The sequence below is a fragment of the Urtica dioica genome, chromosome 1, assembly GCF_054948205.1.
Source record: "Urtica dioica subsp. dioica isolate 48M chromosome 1, U.dioica_male_clone48M_v1_H2, whole genome shotgun sequence".
NCBI lineage: Eukaryota > Viridiplantae > Streptophyta > Magnoliopsida > Rosales > Urticaceae > Urtica > Urtica dioica.
In genome coordinates, this window is record NC_142756.1 from 10,369,619 (window position 1) to 10,395,732 (window position 26,114).

Genomic DNA, 26,114 nt, shown 5'->3' on the forward strand with positions numbered 1-26,114 from the left:
GGTGAGCAATGTCAAGATGGTAGACGATTCCGTATTGGTAGACGAAGAAACGGAGAGCGAGAAAAATGACAAGCGATTTCCCGCGAAGGCTCATGTAGTTGAGGTACTCGTGCTCTCCTTCCCACCAAGACTCCCAGCTCTTCTCGGGCGCGACCCCAATCCCACCTTCGTTCTCGATCCAACTTTCCCACTCCCTCCACTTGTTGACCGTCGCCAGCCAATCGAAACACGACGGGCTGAACAAGAACGGCGCGAAAAGCCAGCTCACCACCAAGAGCCACAACGACACGTCGCTGGCAAGGGAAAACACGTAATTCGTATTGCGGCGGAGCTTGTCCCCGTACGCGTGGTACACGATCAGTAGCACAAGAAGCTCCAAGCCCTTGACGAAGTGGCTACGAGAATAGAGCCTGTAGTTCTCGGCGAAGGTAGCCCTTGGGACCACGAAAGTGGTGGTCGTCTCTTCTTCCGACCGAATTAGGGCCTTGCTCGAGGTTCCGTACAAAAGGGCTTTCCCGTAATGGTGCGCTTTGGTCCCCATCCGGAATGTGAAGAAGACTGGGGCGAGCTGGAGCTGCATGACGACGAAGTCCCCGACGGCGGTCCGGAACGCCTTCTCGAGGCCGATCTCGATCACCATCGGTAATGTTAGAAAGAGACCCATCTGGATGACGAATTGAGTGGCAAGTGTCTCTACTAAGGCCATATTCTTTTGTATCGTCTTGCTCTTTAGGATCTCCTTCTCCACCCCGCTCATGATGATGTATAGGCGTCCGTATAGAAACACGTACACCGTCACCACTGCCATCTGAGACATCAAAATCATAGTTAAAGATGCAATTCGTTAGCATTAATGATCGATATATCATTATTGACGGATTTACCAATTATTGTTTGTTTCATCTAAAAAAGGGGCGATGAGATGAGTAACCCATGACTTTTATATGGAGCACACAGTGCATTTTATTCGATGTGGGATATAAATAATGTTTATGACAAAGATATCGATAGATATTCCGAAGAGATATGAAATAATAAACTAACGTGTACAATGCTTATCGACCTACCGACATATAAATTTTCTGAAATATATAACATAGATTTTGTGCATATGGTCTAGCTCTTAACAAAAAGGCCAAATTAGAATTAATGTCATATTAAATCCAAGGTTAGCATAATTCATATGATTAAAAAATAAATTCGACAAAATATAAAGTTCCAAAGATTTAGATGTATAATTGAAAAGAAAAACTATAGACTAACATACCATGGTACTAAAGTAGAAACCGACTGTGGTGTAGTACAATGAAAGCATTTTGAAGAAATCAAAATATCGTCCAAGCCGATGAATGTCGCGGCTCATGGTTTGTTCTCCGTTCCCACTTGCGTCCGCGGTGTCGTTGAGCGATATTTGATTTATACCAACATCACACCACCTTCCCATTTGGATGTACTCGTGATGCGTTACAAGACCTCCTCGTAGAGTGGAATTAAACCCTAAAAAAATATCAAAACTTTAGGTAACTAGTAGTCAGTTTAGACGTTTGGGATTGCTATATAGCCAACGTTAAGTAAATATTTGGTAAATAGCCACAAACATGAATGACATTCCAAGTTTGCCCTTTTATTGAAATAAAAAGATGGAGTATTTACGTCAATTTAAGCGTGTAAATACGTGGATGTGACTATTTATCAAATATTTATTAAACGTTGATTAAATAGCAATCTCAAAGTGTAAATATGACTATATACCTAATAGACCAAAAAAAAAATATTCATTAGGTCATATTCTTATGTATCTTATCGATAATTTTACTCGTTCTAACTCCAAAGAGTTGGTCAAGATGTGTGGATATGCGTATGTAGCGAAAACCCAACACTTTATTAACTACCTGCAAACACATCATCCTTGACTCGGTTAATTACTTTTGAAGCTTTGCTAACACCTCCCCTGGTTATGTGAAAAAGTCTATCGAATATATCGTTGTGACCATATTGGAAACGTACCCTGAGACATTATTTTATCAAATTAGACAAAATCTCATGATCTTATAGAACAGATTGATATACCAAAAAACATGATTTAGCTCTGGTAGATATGGAAAAAATAAAGGCATCACCTCAAAGGATTTGCCAAGATTCGTTGGCCAATAGTCGCAGAACTGTTCTCTTGATTGGAGATGAGCCAAGAAAGCGATGAAATACTGAAGAAAAGATCAAGCACGAGATGAAAGATTAGCTTAAGACTGTTACAATAATTAGTTCAGCAAGATATAAACAAAATTAGTAGCTAGACTAACCTTCCAGTGAATATACGGTCCCTAATACCCAATATGGTCGGTTTTCTATTGGTGTGATGGATTTTAAATTCCTCCAATACATTTCTCAACTTAAAAGCTTCTCCAAAGTTGCTATCCTGAGATTATTGTTATCTTACAATTATTTGAAAGAATTCAAAAGAAAAAGTAATGAACACAGACACATGTTATTATGTTATTATATCATGTTCATGTTACTTTCAGATGAAAAAAAAAGGGTAAGAAAAACTACTTGATTCGTGTCTATTTTCTGCAAAGCCTCTCCGCGCGTAAAAATAATAGCGTGATTCTGATTTTCGGCTTTGGCCTCCCCGATATCCGTCGGCGGTCCTGGAAGCTTGATGCGATATATTTCCTACAAAAACGTAACACATTGATGAATTTCAAAAACGCAAAATCAATGTAATTCTTTTTCGCACTGTCAATTTATTAACAAGATTCATGGGATTGATTGAGATAATGCTTAAGAAAAATCTTTAGGTATTACCTCCTCAAAAGAGTCACCTCCTTTAACCAAAACCGAGTAATAAACCTTCTGATATTTTCCTTCTACCGGTTCCAACGCCGTGTGAATGTAAGCAACGCGCAGTGATGGATATCTGGATATATGCAAGTTTCAATTTTTTTATTTTTTATTTTTATTTGTCTTAAAAGCCACATTATAATCAAAATTCATAACGGTTTTGTTATGTACTCACGTCAACATCAAATTGAGGATATTTCTGTAACAATTTTTTTCTCGAGGATCCTCAGATGTTTTCAAAGCATCATAAATTTGACACGATATGACATAAGTGAACTTCAAATCAGCCAAAGCTTTCACTGCCTTTTGGATAGTCTCATTCTCAGCCCTTGAGTCTGAGTTGAGCGCAATGTAGCAGTGAGAAGTAGCTGAGATGAGAAAAATGTAAAATGTTTTGGCATAATGATTAAGTGAGTGAAAATCCAGGAAATATTGTAACACAACAATTACCAACCGTTTCGTTCAATGGATTCTAGGAAGTATTGCAGCTCCAAAGCCTGCCTATAGTACATAATTCCTCTCACTAGCAAAAAAAAATTGACGATGACACGTTTATCGAAAGTCAATTTCTTCTATATTTTTGTAGCTATTTTGTTTGGAAGTCAGTGAAAATTTGACAAAAAACTGAGTAGATGAATTATATTTTCTTGTCATTGTTTGAATGTATGAAAAAATTGAAGTAAAAGATTATGTAATATTGAAAATTAAGATAGAAAAAGGAAGTACACATGGTTGAGATAAAGAAAATGAAATCCCACACCCATATAAATTTCCTTGGATTTTAATTTTCCTCACTATATTAAAAGGAAAACAGAATACACACTTGAAAATATACATTCGCCACCATATTTTCCCTCTATTTCCCATAATATTATCTTATTTAAAATGCGTAAAATGTTAGAGATTTTTTTTCATTTGTAATTCAGGGTTCGAAGTGATGGTAATATTGAGCCGTACCGGTTCGGAAAAGTGTTTGTCCTCTGTAAGATACCTGTAATCAGAGAATGAGGAAAACAATTATTGTATGTTTATCCACGTTAATAGGCTTTAAATACATATACAAGAGAGTAATAACCCTAATAATAAATGCACTTCTGAATTATTCTAATTCTAGATTATTCTAAATACCCATTGGCGAGTTAACTCTGTCTTTTCCTTGTTGGAGTACATTGAATGATTGCTTATTCGTTCCATGAAATTGCACCATTCATCTAGATTTTATACAGAAAATATGAAGCTCCATGAGATAAATCAACAAAATGAGAAGAAAAAAAAATTAAAGCAGCTTTCAGAAATTAAACCTCACCGGGATATATTTTCTTCATGTAAAACAGAATTGATATCCCATCCTTGTTTTCCTTTATAAGTTCCTCGTCCGTATAAAGGACATCTTCTCTGTAGTACGGAGTCAAAACACTAAAAACCAAAAGAAAAGACGATGATAAGAAAAGAAAAAGAAGGAAGAAAATCACACAATTTATTTACTTTCCGAGGAGATGAACCTAAATGAAAACATGTCGCGAACTCTAGGAGCCGAAGGCATGGTCATGCAAAGTGAGTCCACAAAGAAAGTGATCCGACGGCGAGCTTCCATGTTAATAGGCCGCGAAACAGATTTTGCTGATTCATCACAGTATCCTATTAGAATCATGAAAAGCCTTCCAACCTGAGAAGGTCAAGGTAAATCACAATGGATAGCGATTCTAATTTGAATATGATGACGACGCATGTGAAGTCAATAATTACATTTTTCTTCACAGATTCATTGTAGAGGATTGAATGATTAATCTCCTCAAATCTCTCCTCTTTTATGCTGCGATAATCTCTTTCCAATATTCTACAAAATGAGAAGAACGGAGTAATTAACATTAAATATTGAAGAAATCATTTTTTGGGACAAGTCATTTTCTTACTCGCGTCCATTGATCATAAAATCATGAATGACAGTCTCCATAGCACCCTGCAGGGCATTAACTATCCGAGGAACGAAACTCTCATCTTTTTCATCGTCAGATAGCTGTCAAACATGATACGTACTGTACTTATTCATCGAAGAACAAGTGAAATGTACTTGTTTAGTACATAGACATAAAAAAAAGGCAAAAGACAGTTACAAGTTGCCTCAATAATTTGGTCAGCGAATCGCTCAGACAGAACAGCGCGGGCATCCGGAAATCATTCAAGAATCTCTTCATGCGTATGCTTTCCTCTATTTTCATAAAGATGCTCCGTACAATCCTATCCCATACAAAAGATAAAAATAAAACAATATGTAAAGTTAATTATAGGACAGCGAGAACATACTGCGAGCATATATATTTCTTACATTTGATCAGATTCGTCATTGAGAAGATTATACAACACGCCCCTAATCCCCTCATAGACTTCGACAACCGCCGAGAACATATAGTTGTCGCTTTTAATCTTTTTGAATAATCCGACATCATCTCTGCCTCTGTAATGACCAGCAATCTTTATCGCTATATTAACCTGTCACATTCAGAAATTAGATTTCGGAAGCAAACCGAAGTACGGGAATTTTACTTGGGAAAGTATCATGGGGTTCCAGCTAAAAATCAATTAGCTATGAGAGGAGTAACCCATGATCTTTATTATTAAGCATATACCGTAAGATACAAGTTAGTTAGACTTGGACAGCTGAGATTAGACTAAGCCGTTTGTATTTATATCAAACAATGTATGTGCAGTCATCAAGTCAAGTCAATACAATTAAGTTGGCTCACTCTCTCTCTACTCTCGCTACTCTCTCTCTCTCTCTCTCTCTCTTTCTCTCTCTCTCTCTCTCTCTCTCTCTCTCTCTCTCTCTCTCTCTCTCTTCTCTCTCCTCTCTCTCTCTCTCTAGTCTGTTACGTTTGTTATGGTATCAGAGCGAGTTTCTTGAAATCGAGCTTCGAGCAACAATGGCGTTTTCGAGTGGATCTCCAATCTCCAGCGATCCTCATGGACAAGCTTCCTCAACACAGATGCAAATCTATCAGAACCTCGTTCCATACTCAATCCGCTCAGCCTCCGACTAGATCGGAACAACTTCCATTTTTGGAGTACTCAAGTAGTCTCCACAGCTCGAACTCATGAACTTGAAGGCTTCCTTCTCGGAACTCTTCCATGTCCTCTTCAGTCGCTGCAAGTTTTAGGCGTCAATGGCGATTCGACCTCAGCGCCAAATCCAGAGTATGTCCCCTGGCTTCGACACGACGAATTCCTTCTCAGATGGTTTTTCGCATCGATTTCGGAGAGCATGCTAGGTCATGTCAATCGATGTGTTAATTCAGCATAAGTTCGGTCCACACTTGGCCTGATCTTTCAGATGACTTCAAAGGCAAGAGTTATGCAATTGCGATTTGCATTGCAAACAATGAAGAAAGAAAATCTGAGTATTGATGAGTATATACTCAAAATGAAGACGATTGCTGACAATTTGAGTTGTGCTGGATCCGTGATCAGAGATGATGATCTGATTCTCTATGTGCTTGGAGGATTAGGATCGGAGTACGAATCAGTAGTTGTGAATCTCACAAGTAGATTAGATTCCCTGTCGCTACCTGAAGTTCAATTCGCACTCCAGTCACATGAGATGCGAATTGAAACACAAAACTCTGCAGATCCTTTTGGAGCTCTGATGGCGAATGTGGCTCAGAGAGGAGGACGAGGTAACTACGGTGGCCGGAACAACCGAGGACGTGGCCGTGGAAGATCTGGAGGACGTGGCAACAATGGATCTAGACCTACTTGTCTGATGTGTGGCAGAGTTGGTCATCTAGCGGTGAAGTGTTTTCATCGGTTTGATCTGGCTTTCCAAGGCTCGACTCCACAAGGCTTATTACCTCAAGGCATGTCTTCACAAGGTCATAATGGCTCCCAAGCACGAGGAACGTCTTCAACACAGGCACACGTGGTAACAAGTCAAGATGATCAAGCCAACCAGGAGTGGTTCCTTGACAGTGGAGCTACAAGCCATGTGACCTCAGATCTCTCCAACATCAACCTTCAGTCTGACTACAAGGGTAAGAACAAGCTCATAGTAGGCAATGGCTCTTCTTTACCTATCTTACACATAAAAGATTCAACTTTAAAGGTCAATCAAAACAACTTGGTGCTGAAAAACATCCTACATATCCCTAACATCACTAAGAATCTCTTAAGTATCTCTCAATTCACAAAACACAACAATGTGCTGATTGAGTTCTATGATGATAAATGTCTTATTAAGGACAAGGATTCGATGAGAGTCTTGGTGGTGGCAGCTCTTAAAGTGGCCTATATCAGCTTGATCTCTCACAACTGGATGCCCCTCTCAAGCCAAATCTTCGTGCCTTTGTTACCTCTCTAAATGGAAATCTGTTTTCTGAGTGTAGTCCTGTCTCAGAAATTTCAAAGTCTCTTATGTGTAATCAGTCTAGTGTATGCAATTGTACAAATAAAAATAGGCCTACAGCAAAGTCAGAGTCTAGTTTTGAGTCAAATGTGTGCAATACCTCAAATAACTCTAGTGTCACTGATGTAAACACTTGGCATAAACGCCTTGGTTACACATCAAAACTTGTTCTCTTTACTGTTCTCAAAGCTGTAAATTGCAACACTGATGTCAATATACTTCTGTTTCGTTCTGATTGTGCTATTGGCAACTTCACCAATTTCATTTTTTCCAAAGTTGAAACACACACAAGCACATTTTGACCTTATTCACTCTGACTTGTGGGGTCCCTCACCTAATATGTCTGTAGATGGTTACAAATATTACATTCATTTTGTAGATGACTACACAAGATTCACCTGGATCTTTCACATAAAAACAAAAAATGAAACATGCGCCATAGTTACCAGATTCAACTCCTACATAGAAAGATAGTTCAACACAAAAATCAAAGCCATACAGACTGACTGGGGTAGGGAATACAGAACCCTAGCACCTATCCTACAAAAAGCTTGGCATAACCTTTAGACACCCCTGTCCACACACACATATCAACAACATGGAAAATCTGAAAGAAAACACTAACATATTACTGAAATGAGACTCACTTTCCTTGCCACAACCAAACTTCCATACAAATTATGTTGGAATGCTTTTGTCACATCTGTCTTCACCATAAACATGCTACCATAAAAAAACCTTACACAACAAGTCACCTTTTGAACTGCTCCATCAACACAAACAAGACTACAATTTTCTGAAGGTTTTTGGATGTGTCTGTTACCCATATTTGAGACCCTACAATCAAAACAAATTCAGGTACAAGTCAGCAATGTGTGTCTTTCTTGGGTACATTCTCTTGCACAAAGGGTACAGGTGTCTTCATCCTTCTGGGAGAATTTACATTGCTCATAGTGTGATTTTTGATGAGTCAAACTTTCCTTATAATGATATGTTTTCTCAGCATATAACTAGAACCAGCTCAATGTCCATTGGTTCAATACCTGGTCCCATTTTTGTTACTTCAAACAGGTCAAGTCCCTTTCACCAGCCCCCAAATCCTGGCCAAACTCAGGGGCCAATACAATCTCCCCCAAGTACTCAGTCACATACCAACAACACATCACACACAACACCTCAGTCACATACCAATAACACACCACACACAACAACTCAACCAATCACACCTGACTCTTCTCAAACACACCATACACAGGACACCCTGAACACTCATGATAACAATTTACAAATTGTCCTACCTTTTACCACATCCACTGCTCTACCCCCACCCACACACACAATCATTTCTCACAGTGGTTCTCAACAATCACACACACAACCAAATTCACATCACATGCTCACTCGAACAAAAGCTGGATCTCTAAAACCAAGAACCTTTAATGTTGAATTATCTATGTGTGATATAGTTGAAGAACCCACTACTGTTTATGATGCTTTGTCTAACCCTCAGTGGAAAGCTGCTATGGATGTCGAGTTCAATGCCTTGCATAAGAATCAGACCTGGTCTCTAGTACCTGCAGATCAAGCAACAAACATTGTCTCCAACAAATGGATCTTCAAAGTGAAGCAGAACTCAGATGGGTCATTGAACAAACTCAAAGCACGACTGGTGGCTAGAGGCTTCGAGCATACTGCTGGTGTAGATTTCTTTGAGACGTATAGCCCTGTGGTGAAGCCATCTACACTAAAAATAATCTTCAGCCTAGCTGTGACTTATGGTTGGGATATCAAGCAGCTCGATGTCAACAATACCTTTCTTAATGGCATCCTACATGAAAAAGTGTTCACTTATCAATCAGAGGGCTTCATTGACAAGTCAAAGCCAGATCACATTTGCAAACTACATAAAGCTCTATATGGGCTAAAACAGGCACCAAGAGCCTGGTATGATCAACTCAACACAGCACTACTAAAGCGGGGCTTCAAAAATTCAGTTTCAGACATATCACTCTTCATATACAAGAAAGATAAAATCTGCATTTATCTACTGGTATATGTTGATGATATACTGATAACTGGCAATGATCAAGACCTTATAGCCAAAGCCATCTCAGACCTCGACAAGTCATTCAAACTGAAGAGCCTTGGGTCAGTTAGCTTCTTCCTTGGATTTGAAGCAACCAGAGATGACACAAGTCTAAATCCAACTCAAAAGAAGTACCTCAGAGATCTCTTGGCAAAGACAAACATGAGTGGTGCAAATTTCAGTCCTACACGTTCAAATGCCAAACTTTGTAAAGGAGATGAAGAGTTGTTTGAAGACCCATCTTTGTACATGAGCACCATTGGCTCATTATAATACCTGACCATGACTAGGCCAGACATCTCGTTTGATGTAAATAAGTTAAGCCAATACCTTCAAGCTCCCATAGTGACACATTGGGCAGCATACAAGAGGCTACTAAGCTATTTGGCTGGCACTCCAACACAGGGTCTATGCGTCACAAAAACTCCAACCCTGAATCTCACAGCCTTCGCTGATGCTGACTATGCGTCAAACCTCGACGATATATAGAAGATCAACAACCGGAGTGTGTTTTCCTTGGTCCAAACCTCATCTCATACTTCTCAAAGAAGCAAGAGGTAGTGTCAAGAAGTTCTACAGAGTCAGAGTATCATGCCTTAGCTACAACAACAACAGAAATTATATGGCTTCAGTCACTCTTCAAAGAGCTTGGAGTCCAACTTGATCATGGTTCTGCGGTGATCTGGTGTGACAACATGGGAGCAGGGTCTTTGGCTGCTAATCCTGTTTTTCATGCCAAGACAAAACACATCGAAGTCAACGTACATTTCATCAGAGAAAAGGTGGCGTCCGGTGTAGTTGAAGTTCGATATGTCCCCACAATTGAGCAGATAACTGATATATTCACAAAGCCACTCACCATACCTCAGTTTACATTCTTGTCTGACAAACTAAACATGATCTCACACCACGTATAGTTTGAGGGGGTGTAATAAGCATATACCGTAGGATACAAGTTAGTTAGACTTGGACGGCTGAGATTAGACTAAGCCGTTAATACCTGATAGCCCAATTTGTTCTTAGTTTCCAACTGAGACCACTCGATCGATCTCATCCACTTGAAAATGAGTGTAAAAGTTCTTTATTCGACTTTCTAATAAAGTTGTTAGTTCCATATTAACATCTATTCCCTTTATAAACAATTTCCGACATTGTCGTATTCAATACGAGTCTTATTCAATACGTACTTTGATGAGTCTTTGAATGGAAAGTTATTCCTGTCTATAAGACATTCTAATTCTACTTGTAAGAACTTTTAGGCCATCCCGACATCATTATCTGGTCGAGCGAGTGCCATTATAGAACTTCCAAACAAAACATGTCTAAATGAGATAAGAATGTGTTTGGAACCCTGAGCAGACTGCCGGTGATAAGCCGGAGGAAGGTGAGGATGACGTCAAGTCATCATGCCCCTTATGCCCTGGGCGACACACGTGCTACAATGGCTGGGACAAAGGGTCGCAGACACTCTTTTTTCCACTTCTCTAACAACATATATGCAATATGGTATATTCTACATGGTCCATGTTCTATAATAGCACGTAACTCCGGTCAAAATCTTGGCTAATTGATTGAAGTGGGTAGCTCCAGTAGACCCATAAATCATGGAACAAGTAGGGTGGGAAAAAAAACCATTACACTGGCTTATGGAACCCCCCAAAAAACCGTACGTGCGACTCTCACCGCATACGGCTCGCACAAAGACTCCGTTATCCCGTTTTGTATTTATATCAAACAGTGTATGTGCAATCATCAAGTCAAGTCAATACAATTCTGTTGGCTCACTCTCTCTCTCTCTCTCTCTCTCTCTCTAGTTTGATACGTTTGTTATTTATAAGCACTAGTTAGTTTTCATTCACTTTCAATGTGAGATTCCTAACACGCCCCTCAAGATAGTGACTCTATGCGTTCGCTTATCTTGGGCCGAATCCCAATGATTGAATCGGATACCCGTTTAAACTTAATGAGCTCTGATACCATGTGAAAGTATCATGGATTTCCTTATCAAAATCAATTGGCTATGAGACTAATAAATCATGGCCTTTATAAACACTTGTTAGTTTTCATTTACTTTCAATGTGAGATTCCTTAACACTACTAAGAGTACAATACTTGTTTATATTTTAAGAACAAAATGAAAAACTATTACCTTTCTGGCGATCAAGTAAGGAGGCCACCGAAAGACGGAAATATCGCTGGAGATATCGAGAGGAGCGAGCAACAAATCTCTTTCGCTGAGATCAAGAATATTGCGAGGTAATAATTCAGAAACTCGTGAATTCAGTGACATTTTTTTTTTGTTAGAGAGGAAGAAATGAATGTCAGAATATACATCGAACCTATTGCTGAGAAGGTCTTCCATCCGCATCGAAATTATGAACTCATTCCACACTCTATAGAAATAGAAAATAGAGTCTTGCAGCAAACTCAACTGACATTTTGTTTATTTTGGTTTGAAAATTAATTACCCTATTTTCAGATGTACAACAAAGGAACATGTAGCGATAATTACCCTATTTTCATTTGTAGTTGGTTGAGGAATTAGACGCTGTGTCAAAGCCAAATGCAGATCTTCAGATCTGGACTTCACTATCTCAAGCGTTCTTATCTATTGTATAAAAAACAACACATTTTATAGCAGTTCTAGTAGTCCCTTACACAGTTGCACGAGATTAGTTATTAGTGTATTCAATTTTATTTTACTGTCCGAGCAAAGTTTTCACCACTGACCTCACCCAAGTGGTTGATAGCTCCATGAATTCCACCAAAAAGAGTAGAATATATGACGTACCATATTTGCACGTCCATGAAATAGACCTGATCCATAGAAAAGTAGAGGGCAAGAAAGTGATAAACCAGGCATAAATAAATGGTCAAACTAACCATATGATCTTACTCGGGTAAAAATGTGTTTTTTTTGGAAAGAACAATAATTTTATCAAGGGCATTGTAGTAAAATAGCCGGTAGCGAAATTTATTTTGTAAATTAATCAACATTTGGTAATAGTTTTACGATCCAGCCATTAACCGAATTAAAAGAACAATTAATTGAGTAACTTAGGCACTAAAATTTAGAGATTTGTTAAATAGCCAATCTTTTTGTAAATTTCAAGTAAATAATCATTATGATGATGTGACATTGTTTGAACGTTTTTGACATTCCATTTATGCCATTGGAGTCTGATGGTTATTTACAATTATTAACGAATATCTACGACTATTAATGTCTTTTTGGCTTTGTTAATAAAATCTCGTTACTATTTATTTAAAATTTACCAAAGATTATTTATATGGAAAAACATGGATTTTCCATGGATTTTCATATGACTATATCTAGAGAGCTCTTCAAAGAATTAATGAATACCGCAATTCCCTTATGGTTAGTAGTTCACATTTTTAAAGTGAATAAATAAAAAAACATGACAAACTAAAAAAAAAGGAAATACAATCAACCAATTGATCAATAATAATAAAAAATAAAAACCTAATTCACATCCTATGTTTTAAAATAACTGAAATTACGTAGCTCATTCATATGTTTATAATGGTTATTTTGGTAAATAATGAATATTGTACAAGCTGGTTAACAGATCGTAAAGGTTAATTTTGTATCTCATTGTAAATAATGTTTAATTTTTGTAAATAATGAATTCTATATATGCAGAAAAACACACAGATTATATTTCATATACCAAACTTTGAATAACCAATAACTAATATATGAAATAACTTCCTAAATTCATGAGATATAAAAGTAATAAATAATACATAATTGAAATCAAAATTTCATGATATTTCTATAGAAGAACTTGTTAAATTTGGGTGTGAGCTAGGGAGCATTTTTTACGTGGATTCATTAATAAGGAAAAAAAATGACAATCTCTATTTCAGAAGTAAATCAAGTCATTTTGACCGGTTAACAAATTTACAAACAGTGCTATATTGCAATTTAAACATTTCAGGTGGCATACTTAGTGTAAATTTTCTTTTATTAATGACTTATATATGCCTAGATAAAAGTGAAAACACAAATTACAAATCTCGATGAGCCAAAATACTCCGAGAAAGACAATGCACAAATCAACACGCCAGCCCAAAATTTTGTAGAAGAATTACCACGTAACAAATCCCTAACTAAATCTGTACAACAAAAAAGTCCTTAAATTCTTCGTAGTTTACCCGACAACCATAGATCCCTGAGGTTGTCAATGGCTCGACAAGTGACAAGTCGTTGCGATCTAGAGGATAAACAAGCGACTGTCAATGATGTTGTCGGCGACTCAGAAGATAAACTAGCGATTATCGAGTGTTGGCGAGGCGAAAGTTCACAGACAGTGTTTTGTGCCATAGCAGGGTCGTGCAGACACGAAGTGGACGGTTACAGTCAGGGTCGTGGTTTGAAAAAACGAATACACCAAGGGTTTCGGCAGGGTAATTGGTTGTTGAAATCAGAAAAAATTTCAAGCAGACGACAAAGAACATAAAAGACCCATGGGTTTTAAAAAGACTTCGATCCGAGGAAGGGAAAGAGTCTTTAGTTGTGAGTGACGTTAGCGGCCCGGGGGGGGGGGGGGGTCGTGAAAGTCGTCCTAAACCACATGCGGTTCGGCGCTTCAAATGGCATAACAATTGGAGTAGCAACGACGACCGCATCCTCGATAGGTCAGGGAACTAAATGTTAGGGAGTCGAGCCATAGCCCGTTAAGACTCCAAAAGAATTAGCATCCTCGATTACCTAGGTCAGGGAACTTACTGTTGGCAAGTCGAGCCATAGCCCATTAAGACTCCATACAAATTGCGAAAGAGAAAATCTAATTGAGTTTTGGGATTGTACGGTCATCCTCCTCGTGGACGGTGTTGTTGTGATTAATACTTAGCTGACAAGGGGAAGCACCATTGATGATAGTAGGTGGAGTAGCGATGGTGGCAGCAACTGGACGGTGCCTACTGCAATCTGCGACGAATGATAGATCAACATTTGAGTTAGGATGCTGGCACAATGGAACGAGAATGTCAACGAGCTACTAGTCAAGGTGGCATTCCGGAGTTTGAGCTTGAGGACAAGCTCAAAAAAGAGAATGGGAGTAATGTTATGTATATAGTTATATAGGGTTATTGTTATTTAGAGAAAATATGGGTTTTCAATTAAGGAATTAGGTTTTTAAATTATGCTTTTTTGTTTATTCCAAATTTAGATTAATTAATTAGGGTTTACTTACGTAATTAGGTTTATGACTTTTGGCCTGGACCATTAGCGTGTAATCCTTGGTCTATATTTAAGAGACCTTAGTGCAAAATGCAGTCTCTCTAACGAGGGGAGGCTATAAGTTCAGTGAAAAATTGGCAAATCTCCTGTTTCAAAATTGAAGCCCGGGTTGTAACAAAATTGCACGAAGCCGCCAACTTCAGGATCTTCACAGCAGCATGGTCGATCTGGAATAAATAGCATAAGTGTATCTTCAATGATGAAGATTGGTACGAGCGAGGAAAAGGTTCTTGCGGCCGTTAATATTTGTATTTTCCTCTGGAATTTTGCGAACTGCCCAATTTCAATGAATTTCTCCTCCCCAAGTGATCCTAAACCAGTTCGACGCATCAAAACAACATATCAATTGGAGTAGGAACGACAACCACGTCCTTGATTACCTAGGTTAGGGAACTAAATGTTGGGGAGTCGAATCATAGCCCGTTAAGACTACAAACGAATTATAGAAGAGAAACTCTAATCGTGAAAGTGATCATAAACCACTTGGAGTATGGGGCAACAAATTGCATAAAAATTGGAGTAGCAACGACGACCGTGTCCTCGATTACCTAGGTCAGGGAACTTACTGTTGGGAAGTCAAGCCATAGCCCATTAAGACTCCACAAAAATTGTGAAAGAGAAACTCTAATTGAGTTGTGGGATTGTACGGTCACCCTCCTCGTGGATGGTGTTGTTGTGATTAATGCTTGGCCGACAAGGGGAAGCACCATTGACGGGGATAGGTCCAGCAGCGATGGTGGCAGCAACTGGACGGTGCATACTGCAATCTGCGACGAATGATCGATCACTACATTTGAGTTGGGATGCTGGCACAACGGAACGAGAATGTCAACGAGCTACTAGTCAAGTGGTATTCCGGAGTTTGAGCTTGAGGACGAGCTCAAAAAAGAGAAGGGGAGTAATGTTATGCATATAGTTATATAGGGTTATTATTGTTTAAAGAAAATAGGGGGTTTTCAATTAAGGAATTAGGTTTTTAAATTATGCATTTTTATTATTCCGAATTTAGATGAATTAATTAGGGTTTACTTATGTAATTAGGGTTGTGACTTTTGGCCCCGACCATTAGCTGTAATCCCTGGTCTATATATAAGAGAACTTAGTGAGAAATGCAGTCTCTCTAAAGAAGGGAGGCTATAAGTTCGGTGAAAGATTGGCAAATCTCTTGTTTCAAGATTGAATCCCGGGTTTGAACAAAATCGCGTGAAGCCGCTAACTTCAGCATCTTCATGGCAGTATGGTGCGAGCGAGGAGAAGGTTCTTGCGGCTGTTAATATATGTATTTTCCTCTGGCATTTTGCGAACTACCCAGATTTTAAAGAATTTCTTTTCCCCAAGTGTCTAGGGATTGGGTCAGTATCTAGGGATTGGGTCAGTGTCTAATAGCGACCGAGTGTCCTTGTTAAAAATTGGTCTTTTATTAGTTGGGCCTGTGGTCTGCGTTGGCTGTTCGTTGGAGCAATTTCTATTAATAAAAGATTTTTCTTTTAAAAACTAAAGAAGGTAAAAGCCGACTAGAATTGCAAGACTTTATGAAAAAACCTTACAACGTTTATTTTCGCCATTTTACAATAAAACTCGACGAAATTGGGAGCTTTGGGTTCCCTTTATATTATCCTATAACTCGAGTATATAAAGTTATCATAACTAAAAAGTAATTCAAATTTGTGACTCACCAGGACAATGGGTGCCCATATCGCGATGACGACGCATAAATTATCAGCATTTGGGAATAGCTCATGCCATTGATAATCATCCAAAGACATTCCCATAATCTCCTTCGTTGTCCGAACTAAAGGTAACACCTATAATAAACAAAAATACCAGATCTAGTATAACTAGCAACATTGCACTTTGAAGATCCAATCAAAGTTAAATTGAAGAAATATACATATAGGCATTGTAAAGTTTTCTTAAAAACGCATGGATATCTTATGCATATTCTTCTTGAATTATAATAATTAATTATGACTTGTTGTAATATGATTCAGAGAGAATGTGGAGTATTTTGTATATTTCACACTATGAGATGAGAAATAATCCTCTATTCATACAAGCAATGAGATAAGTAGAAATGATTGCTTTACATGGAAACAATGAGAAATAACATAGGAAGTAGAAAGATGTGACTTTCAAGGTTGACTGTGAGTGAACATTGGAATTCGAGCTTGTTGTTTTCAATATTCTTCCTCAAGCTTGATGGTAAATATTGAGGAGATCAAGCTTGCTATACAGCTCGGAAAAACTTGCTCGAGGAAGAGGTTTGGTGAGGATGTCTGCAAGCTGATGGCGAGTTGGGATGTACTCCATTTCGATGATGTTTGACTCTATCTTTTCGCTGATGAAGTGTCGATCAATCTCGATATGCTTGGTTCTGTTGTGATGAACAGGATTCTTGGCAATGCTTAGGGCTGCTTGATTATCACAAAGGAACTTGATAGGCCATTCAACCTTGATTTTGAGGTCGTCAAGAACTCTCTTCAACCAGATGCCTTCACATATTCCACTTGCTAGTGATCTGAGTTCGGCTTCAGCACTGCTTCGCGAGACTACCGATTGCTTCTTGCTACGCCATGTGACGAGGTTTCCCTAGACATAGATGCACATGCCTGATGTTGATTTTTGATCTGGTACACATCCTGCCAGTCCGCGTCAATGAAGACTTCGATACCTTGGCTTCTTCTTTTCTTGAAAGAGAGACCAGTCCCTGGGGCAGCTTTGAGGTATTGAAGAATTCTCATGACTACGTCCATGTGCATTTTCGAAGGATTACTCATGAATCTATTGATCATGCTCACTGCGAATCCGATGTCTGGTCTAGTGTAAGTGAGGTAGATGAGTTTTCCTATGAGCTGCAGAATCTCTCTTTGTCAGTAGCGACCTCGGTAGTGCGAACTAGTAGTTTTACATTGGGATCCATCGGAGTATCAACTGGTTTACAATCAAGCATGCCAATTTCTTTGAGGAGATCCAATGTATATATACGCTGAGAGACATAAATACCCTTTTCAGATCGTACGACCTCCATGCCTAGGAAGTATCGCTAACTTCCAAGGTCCTTGACTTCAAACTCGGAAGACAGGATCTGTTTCAGTCTCTTGATTTCTTCAAAGTTTTCTCTTGAATAACTATGTCATCCACATACACACTGAGGATGATGTGTTTGCCTTGGGCGGAGATCTTCGAGAAGAGTGTGGGATCTGCTTGACTTTGTACATATTCGCATTGTTTGAGTACATGAGTGAACTTCCCGAACCATGCTCGAGGAGTCTGTTTTATTCTGTATAGAGACTTTTTGAGTTTACTGACTTTGTTGACACCTTGATTGTTGTCGAATCCCGGTGGGAGTTGCATGTAGACTTCCTCTTCTAGTTCGCCATTCAGGAAGACATTCTTCATGTCGTGCTGGATGAAGGGCCAGTCTAAGTTGCTGCCAGAGAGAGAAAGATCCCGACGGTGTTGAACTTCGCGACCGGAGCAAATGTTTCTTGATAAATATTGATGACGTACGCCTGAGTGTACCCTTTTACAACCAGTCGAGCTTTGAGTCTCTCTACTGTACCATCTGGATTGTGTTTGATGATGAATATCCATTTTCATCCGACAGTTCATTTGCCCTGGGGTAGCTCAGTGATTTTCCACGTGTCATTCTGTTCAAGGGCTTTGATCTTGGCATGACTGGCATCTCGCTATGCTGGGATCTGGATAGCTTTCTCGATTGACTGCGGTACATTTTCCTCATCCAACTTCGCGACAGGCTTGATAACTCACGGAGAGGTTCCTACAATACACAAAATCCTCAATCCTGTATGGACGACACAAACGAGTTCCTTTTCTCAAGGCAATGGGTAAGTCAGGAGATGGAGTGTTACCTTGTTCATGGGTGTCGAGGTTTAGGTCCGGAGGGACGTCATGGTCGCGAGTTTGTACCGGACTCTGGGAATGGGTCAGTTTGTAAAGACGCAGTGGGCCGGAGTCTGATGGTTCAATATTTGGCAAACTAACGATGAGAGTATTTGGCGAACTAACGATGGGAGTTTGTGACGAGTTGGGTATATGGAGTATTTGAAGTGATGAACTAGGAGACGAAGTCGAGGTTGAACTTAGGATGAGTAGTGAGCTAGGAGTCGAGGTCAAACATGGAGTTTATGGCGAGCTGAAGCCCGGATTGATGTTGAGCCAATTTGGGAAGTCATTGTCGATATTCTCCACCTGATGAGCTGAATTGGCAAAGTAAGGACTTAGCTCGTGAAAGGAAACGTCCATGGAGACTATGAACTTTCTGGAAATGGGTTCATAAAATTTTTAACCCTTTTGTGTCGCGGAGTACCCAAGGAAGATACATTTAAGAGATTTTGGATCTAGTTTCCCTTTAGTGTATGCGTGGGTGAATACGACGCAACCGAACACTTTTGCAGGTAATGTGGGGATGAGACGAGTTAGAGGATATGTGTGAAGGAGAACCTGAGCTGGAATTTTATAGTTCAGGACACACGATGGCATACGATTTATGAGATAGGCGGCTCTGAGAACTGCTTCTCCCCAGAAATGAAATGGAACATTTGAGGAAACATGATTGCTCGAGCGACCTCAAAGAGATGCCGGTTTTTTCTCTCCGCGACTCCATTTTGTTACGGGGTTTACAAACATGAGCTTGAGTGGATTATGCCTTGAATTTTAAAGAAAGATTCGAGCTCTGAGTTAAAATAACCTCGGGCATTATCTGTATGGACGATCTGGATGGTGTTGTCAAATTGAGTTTGGATCATTTTGTGTAAGGTTTTAAACAGATCGGCTGTTTCTGACTCTGTTTACTTCGATTGTTTTCTAAGGTTCTTCTTTATATTAGGGCTATATGGACTTGAACCGTAGACCTTCTCGGTAAAAGAGAAAGTTTCATCATGTATACCCAACTCAATCTCGTATGGTCATCAACAAAGAGGACAAACCAGCGAGCTCTAGTGATATTTGGAACTTTAGAGGGGCCCCATATATCACTATGAATTTTTGCGAAAAGGGCGGGATAGTTTGTACAAAGTGAGATGATACGAACTACGAGAATGTTTAGCGAACTCACACATATCTTTTGAGATACATGAAATTTGGATGACCTAATCTAAGGTGATTGGGCATGATCTCTTTGTGTTGAGGTGATGATTGAACCATCTTGCATTGGAGAGGAACATCGAATATGTTTGATTTGAGGATATAGAGTCTGGTGCTCAGCTCGGCATTACCAATTTGTCTCCCCAGGACTTGTTCCCAAAATACACATGAACATTCATAAAAAATAGTTCGGCATTTAGAATCTTTATTGATCTAGTTTACAGATAGGACATTACAACGAAGCTGAGGAACAAAGAATACAGATTCTAATTTCAAGGACTTCGATATGACCATGGTTCCAATACTAGTAACCTCGGTTTTGGATCCGTTTGCAATGGTGACTGACATGCCTTTCCACACTTAGAGTAGTTCGTGAATAGATTTCGATTACTGGTCTCTGTACCGGAGTCGACAATCCAAGCAGAATGATTCTCCGCGTTTACATGAAGGGCTCTAGGGGGGTTACCTAGATGGCCAATGCTTGAGCTTTCACCACCAAGTTGGACTTGTTGGATACATTTCTGAAGCATGGCAAATCGGTCGTTGCTGAATGAAGAGCAATTCGAGGTCGAGGTTGATGCAACGCACAAGGTGGATACCAAATTTCCGGTTGAGTTCGGATCTTTGGTGTCATGACTTGACTTCGAATTTGGCGGTCTTCCATGGAGTTTCTAGAACGACTCTCGAGCATGACCAGGTTGTCGGCAGTTATCGCTTTAGGGTCGTGCTTTGCAAGGTCGCTCTGTCGAGACGCGAGCTGTCAGGCTTTCATCATACGAAGTGAGGGCAGATGAGTCTGAGCTCGGAATTTGATTTCTTCCAAGCGGTATTTTCCTTCTGGTTTCTTCATGTCTAACCGCGGATAAGGCTTCCCGGAGATATGGTAGTGGGTTTAGTACTGAGTATCCGTCCTCTGACCTTGTTGAGGTCTTTATTGAGTCCGAATAACATTTTAAACACACGTTTTGTCTCTAGGATCTTGCGGTAGAGTTTCCATCCTCAGGGCAGGTCCACTGGTGGTGTTCATAAAGATCGATCTTCTACAATAGATGTGCGATCGAACTGAAAAACTGAGTAACAGGCATCTCTCCTTGACGAAGGTCGTGGAGGGTATTCTCAGTTTCAAACAGTTCGGAGACATCTTTTGAGTTGGAGAAGATTTCTCTACCTGCTTGCCAGATTTCCGCCGCCGTGGAGTAAAGAAGGAAGGATTCCTTGATTTCGGAGTGCATGGAGTTTATTAGCTAGGACATCACCATATTGCTCTCAGCCTTCCAACTCTTGAATGCTGGGTCTTCGCACTTCGGAGCTGTAGCCGTGCCGATGAGATAATCGTCTTTGCTTCGTCCCGAGATGAACATGAGTACAAATTGAGACCATTGTAGAAAGTTGTGGCCATTGAGTTTGTGACTCGTGATATGTTGGGAGAACGGATCGGAGTTCGACTGAGTGGGCATTGTTTGCGAGTTGGACGAAGTGGTGTTGAAGGCGGATGAGTTTTCGAAGGCGTTTGTGGTGCTTGATTTTCCGTGCTCTGATACCATGTTGTAATATGACTCAAAGAGAATATGGAGAATATTTTGTATATTTTCACACTATGAGAGGAGAAATAGTCCTCTATTTATACAAGTAATGAGATAAGTAGAAATGATTGCTTTACATGGAAACAATGAGAAATAACCTAGGAAATAGAAAGATGTGACTTCCAAGGTTGGTTGTGAGTGGACATTGAAATTCGAGCTTGTTGTTTTCAATACGACTTACTATGCTTTTCTTATTTAAATACCCTTATAACCATTATATACTCACCTCCACATAATAGCTGAATGCTAGCTTGCTAACTAAGAGCGCTAGCCAAAATAATGTATACCTGAAATTAATTAAACAATATTAATTGTGGTAAGTGCACTCGCATATATACATATGTCTGTCATATTATCGACGAGAATAAATGAGTTTGTCATATAATCCACGAGAATAAATGAGTTTACTGTATCAAACCAAAAACGATATTTTATGTGGTCACTAAATTAGTTTTTGAAATTCCGTATGCAACTAACTACATACAGAAGTGTAAAAAAAGATATAGAGCTGTGATTTACTTTAGCTGCGAACACCAGCTTTCATATATGTCTCTCCCAACGTAAAGTTGTGGCTGCAATGTAGGCAAAGTTAGAGATATATACATATACTTACAAATGATTAAATAAAAAACATGTATTGTAGACGGTATGCCTCGTCATCATCCACGCTGACAGAATCAGTTACGCCAACGTGTGTAAGCCTCTCCATGCGTGCATTTAAGCATGGACTTGGCATTAGGCTAGGACAATTCATTCTTCCCAATTTCTGAGATTGTACTGAGAGAAAGTCAAAAGAGATTACTAGAGATTTTGAGAGCGTGAGAGATCAAGGGAGAACTCAAGATAGTTCGTCGGAATCGAAGAGAAACTAGGTTGCGTGACAGCGAAGCTAAATTATAATAAAAGACTTTGTACATTAGATTTAAGATAGTGGATTGACGAAAAAGACTCTCTCGAGCTCCGACTGGATTATGATTCGTATTGAATCTGAGCCAGGATAAATTTTTTTGTCCTTTTCTCTTTTCTTTTTTCGTTTTCTGATTATTGTGTTTGAATCTTAAGATAAATTCATGCACAAGTTTTGTTCAAGAACGAGTTTGATCTTGTGTTTCGTTTATCTCTGCGTTGTTTTGTGTTTTTCCGCATGCTAATCCTAACAAATTAGTAACAGAGCCATTTTTCTTGTTGTGACAAATAGAACTAAAGTAGCCAAACAGTCTCCGCTACATCAATTTGAAGGATATAGAGAAGTTCGATGGAAAGAACGACTTCGGTCTATGGGGAATCAAAATAGAGGCATATCTCGGAATCCCATGGCTTGACGAAGCACTGTAAGGCGAGTCCAAGATGTCAACGACACTATCTACAGAGAAGAAACAAGAAATTCTTAAGAAGGCAAAGGATGCGATCATCCTAAGTTTTAGCAATCATATTCTGAGAAAAGTGGTGAAAGAAGACTCAGCATCAAGAATGTGGCTAAAGCTCGAGTCATAATACATGACCAAATCATTGCCTACGTGAGTCTACATGAAGCATAAGTTATACAACTACAAGATTAATGATCAAAAGAGCATCGATGAGAACATCGACAAATTCACAAGGCTCATCTCTGATCTAGAGAGTCTCTTGATGTAGAAACTGAAGATGAGGATCAAGCTATCTTTCTCCTTAACTCTCTTCCTAAACCCTATGAACAATTGTTTGATATTTTGAAATATGGCACATAAACTCTCACTCTTGATGAAGTTATTTCTGCAGCTTACTCCAAGGAGCAAGATCTCAAAGCACAATCGAAGGGTTCAAGGTCTAAAGGCCTCAATGTGAGAGGTAGATCAGAAAAGAAGGACAATGGAAAGAAGCACAATTCCAGGTCCAAGTAGTCAAGGACTAATGATTCAAAAGAGGCGAGCACTTGCCGGCACTGCAACAAAGAGGAACATTGGAGAAGGAATCGCCCTGAATGAAAGGGTCAAGGACATCGGTCAAGTAACTCAGCAAATCTCTCTAGTGGACTGGAAGGAGCTGAGGTACTAGCAATGTCAAGTGAAGATCCAGTCCAAGACTCGATTGGATGAACAATTACAAGCCTCAAGAGTGTGGAAAAGTCCTGATGGGGAACAACCAGTCCTCCAATGTTCTTGGAATTGGATCTATCAAGATCAAGCTCAAAGACGGGTCACACAAAATCATAACCAATGTGAGGTATATTCCCGATCTCAAAAGAAATTTACTGTCACTTGGTGTTTTTGATTCTGTAGGTTATTCCTACAAAGTACGAAATGGAATTATGAGACTTTCCAAGGGAATTCTAGTGGTGGTTAGAGGAAACCTTGAAATTTGTCTCTATGTCTTAGACGGTGAGAAAATTGTGGGAGAGGCAAGTTAAGTGCAAAATGAATCAAGTGAGGCTGTGACTTGGCATAGAAGGTTGGACTACATGAGTCAAATAGGACTCCAAGAACTCTATAAACAAGAGTTGATAAAAGTCAAAGACTTGCACAATCTTGACTTTGTGAGAATTGTGTTCTTGGAAAAGCACACAGATTGAAGTTTCCTAAAGCCACACACACCACAAAGGCTATGTTGGACTATGTCCATTTAGAACTTTGAGGTTCACCTCAAGTGATCATGTCTTTATCTAAAAGTCAATACTTCATCTCTTTTGTTGATGATTCCTCTAGAAAGACCTGGATCTACTTTATGAGAACAAAATATGAATCTTTTGGTAAATTTGTGGCTTGGAAAACACTGGTTGAGAATCAGACTGATAGAAAAATCAAGAGACTCAGGACTGACAATGGCCTTGAGTTCTGCAACACTGAGTTTGATAGTTTCTGTGAGCAACATGGCATTACAAGAAAGCACACATATGCTTACACTCCACAGAAAAATGGAGTGGCTGAGAGGTTTAACAGAACTATCATGGACACAGTGAGATGCATGCTTGCAGGCTCTGGATTGAGGCAAAAGTTATGGGCTGAAGCTGCTACAACAGTCTGCTATCTGATCAACAGATCACCAAACTCATCCTTGGAGTTCGAAGTCCCTGAACATGTATGGTCTAATCATAAGCCTATTTACAGTCATTTGAAAGTTTTTGGTTGTATTGCTTATGTTCATACCCGTCAAGACAAGTTGAATCCTAGAGCCAGTCAAATTTGTTTTCTTAGGCTATGTTCAAGGTGTTAAGGGTTATATGACCTGATTGATAGATAATAGGAAAGTAGTGATATTGTGTTCAATGAAAATATCTTTTATAAAACTAACATTGTGGATCAGACAAGTCAAGGGCTTGATCAGACATATAGAAATGCAGAAAATCCATAAGTTGAAGTTCCCGATATCTCAAGTGATCCAGATCAAGGTGGAGCACCAAATCCAGATCAAGGTGGAGCTAGTAAAATGATTGATGAGACGAGTGATCAGAATGTGCAAATGAGTCAATCCCATTAGAATGAAGTAGAAGGAAATGCATATGATGATCTTAGGGATTATCTACTTGCAAGAGACAGAGCCAGAAGAGTGACAACATACCTAGCTAGATGTGCAAAAGCTGACTTCATAGCCTTTGCATTGAATATTATAGAACTTGTAGAGGATGATCCAAGGCACTACAAGGAGGCTCAGAATAGTGATCACTGGAAGTCATGGCATTAAGCCATGCGCGAATAAATTGAGTCTCTCAAGAAGAATAACACTTGGATACTAGTGGAGTGCCCTGCAACCAAACGAGTAGTAGGTTGCAAATGGGTGTTCAAGTACAAGCAAAGCATTCCTGGTATTGAAAAACAAAGATTCAAAGCCAGATTAGTGGCGGTATTCTCGGATAGAGGGTATTGACTATCATGAGGTATTCTCACTGGTAGTCAAACACGCATCTATCAGAGTGATTATCTGTGCAGTAGCTATGTTTGACCTTGAGCTTGAACAACTTGATGTCAAAACAACTTTCTTGCTTAGGAATATTGAAGAAGAAGTTTATATGCTGAGCAAGAGGAATTTGAAGAGGGTAGAAATGACAAAGTATGTCTTCTCAAGAAATCCTTATATGGTCTTAATCAATCACCTAGACAATCGTATCTAAGGATTTATGAGTTTATGATCAAAGAAGGTTTTTAGAGAAGCAACTTTGACGGTTGTGTTTATTTGACCAAACTCAAGAGTGGTTCTTTTATGTATCTTCTAATATACGTTGATGATATGCTGGTAGCTTGTAAAGACAAGTTTCAAGTCCAAAAGATGAATGATCATCTAAATAAGGAGTTTGAGATGAAGGATTTAGGCCCTGCATCCAAAATTCTTTAGTATGGATATAATCTGAGATAGAGTGAACATGACTGTAACTCTATCAAGAAGGTTATCTCAGTAAGGCCATTGATCTCTTAGGTCAAACTGGTTCAAAGATCTCAAGAGTTCCTATTGGAGCTCACTTCAAGCTCAAGGCTGTTCAAGAGCATGAAGAAGATGCTGAGATGAACTATATGAAGAATGTGCGTTATTCAAGCTGTGTGGGAAGTTACATGTGTGCAATAATCTGTACCAGACCAGATATTGCTTATGGTGTAAGCCTCAACAGTAGATTCAGGAGCAAGCACTCAAGATTTCATGGGCAAGCTGCTAAGTGCTTGATCAAATATCTAAAGAAAAGTCTGAACTTTAAACTTGTTTATATCGCTAATAAAGAGCAAAGATACTTTGTGATGGGGTTTTGTGATTCTAATTATGCAGGTGACTTGGATAAAAGAAGATCACTGAATGGCTACACGTTTACAATTGGAGGCAACACTGTGAGTTGGAAGTTAACTCTGCAACATGTGGTAGCACTGTCAAAGACTG

The 26,114-nt window shown here is 39.3% G+C and overlaps 3 protein-coding genes across 3 annotated transcripts in view; all 3 read right to left on the minus strand.

Annotated features, from left to right (window-relative positions):
* The window catches only part of LOC149407135 (callose synthase 7-like), an 80,245-nt gene that overhangs the window by 1,184 nt on the left and 52,947 nt on the right, over nt 1–26,114 (minus strand). The window lies entirely within an intron of this gene.
* On the minus strand, nt 1,917–4,488 carry LOC149407136 (callose synthase 7-like). Its single transcript, XM_089611363.1, has 11 exons — nt 4,344–4,488; nt 4,148–4,257; nt 3,970–4,052; nt 3,799–3,832; nt 3,296–3,364; nt 3,017–3,209; nt 2,806–2,917; nt 2,551–2,673; nt 2,301–2,411; nt 2,121–2,204; nt 1,917–2,008 (listed from the first exon to the last, which is right to left on the minus strand). Exons 1-9 carry the CDS (start codon nt 4,433–4,435, stop codon nt 2,391–2,393), a joined length of 837 nt encoding a protein of 278 aa, XP_089467489.1. The 5' UTR covers nt 4,436–4,488; the 3' UTR covers nt 1,917–2,008; nt 2,121–2,204; nt 2,301–2,390.
* On the minus strand, nt 4,489–12,004 carry LOC149407137 (callose synthase 7-like). Its single transcript, XM_089608258.1, has 7 exons — nt 11,836–12,004; nt 11,663–11,716; nt 11,473–11,557; nt 5,168–5,331; nt 4,956–5,079; nt 4,755–4,858; nt 4,489–4,678 (listed from the first exon to the last, which is right to left on the minus strand). Exons 1-7 carry the CDS (start codon nt 11,844–11,846, stop codon nt 4,489–4,491), a joined length of 732 nt encoding a protein of 243 aa, XP_089464384.1. The 5' UTR covers nt 11,847–12,004.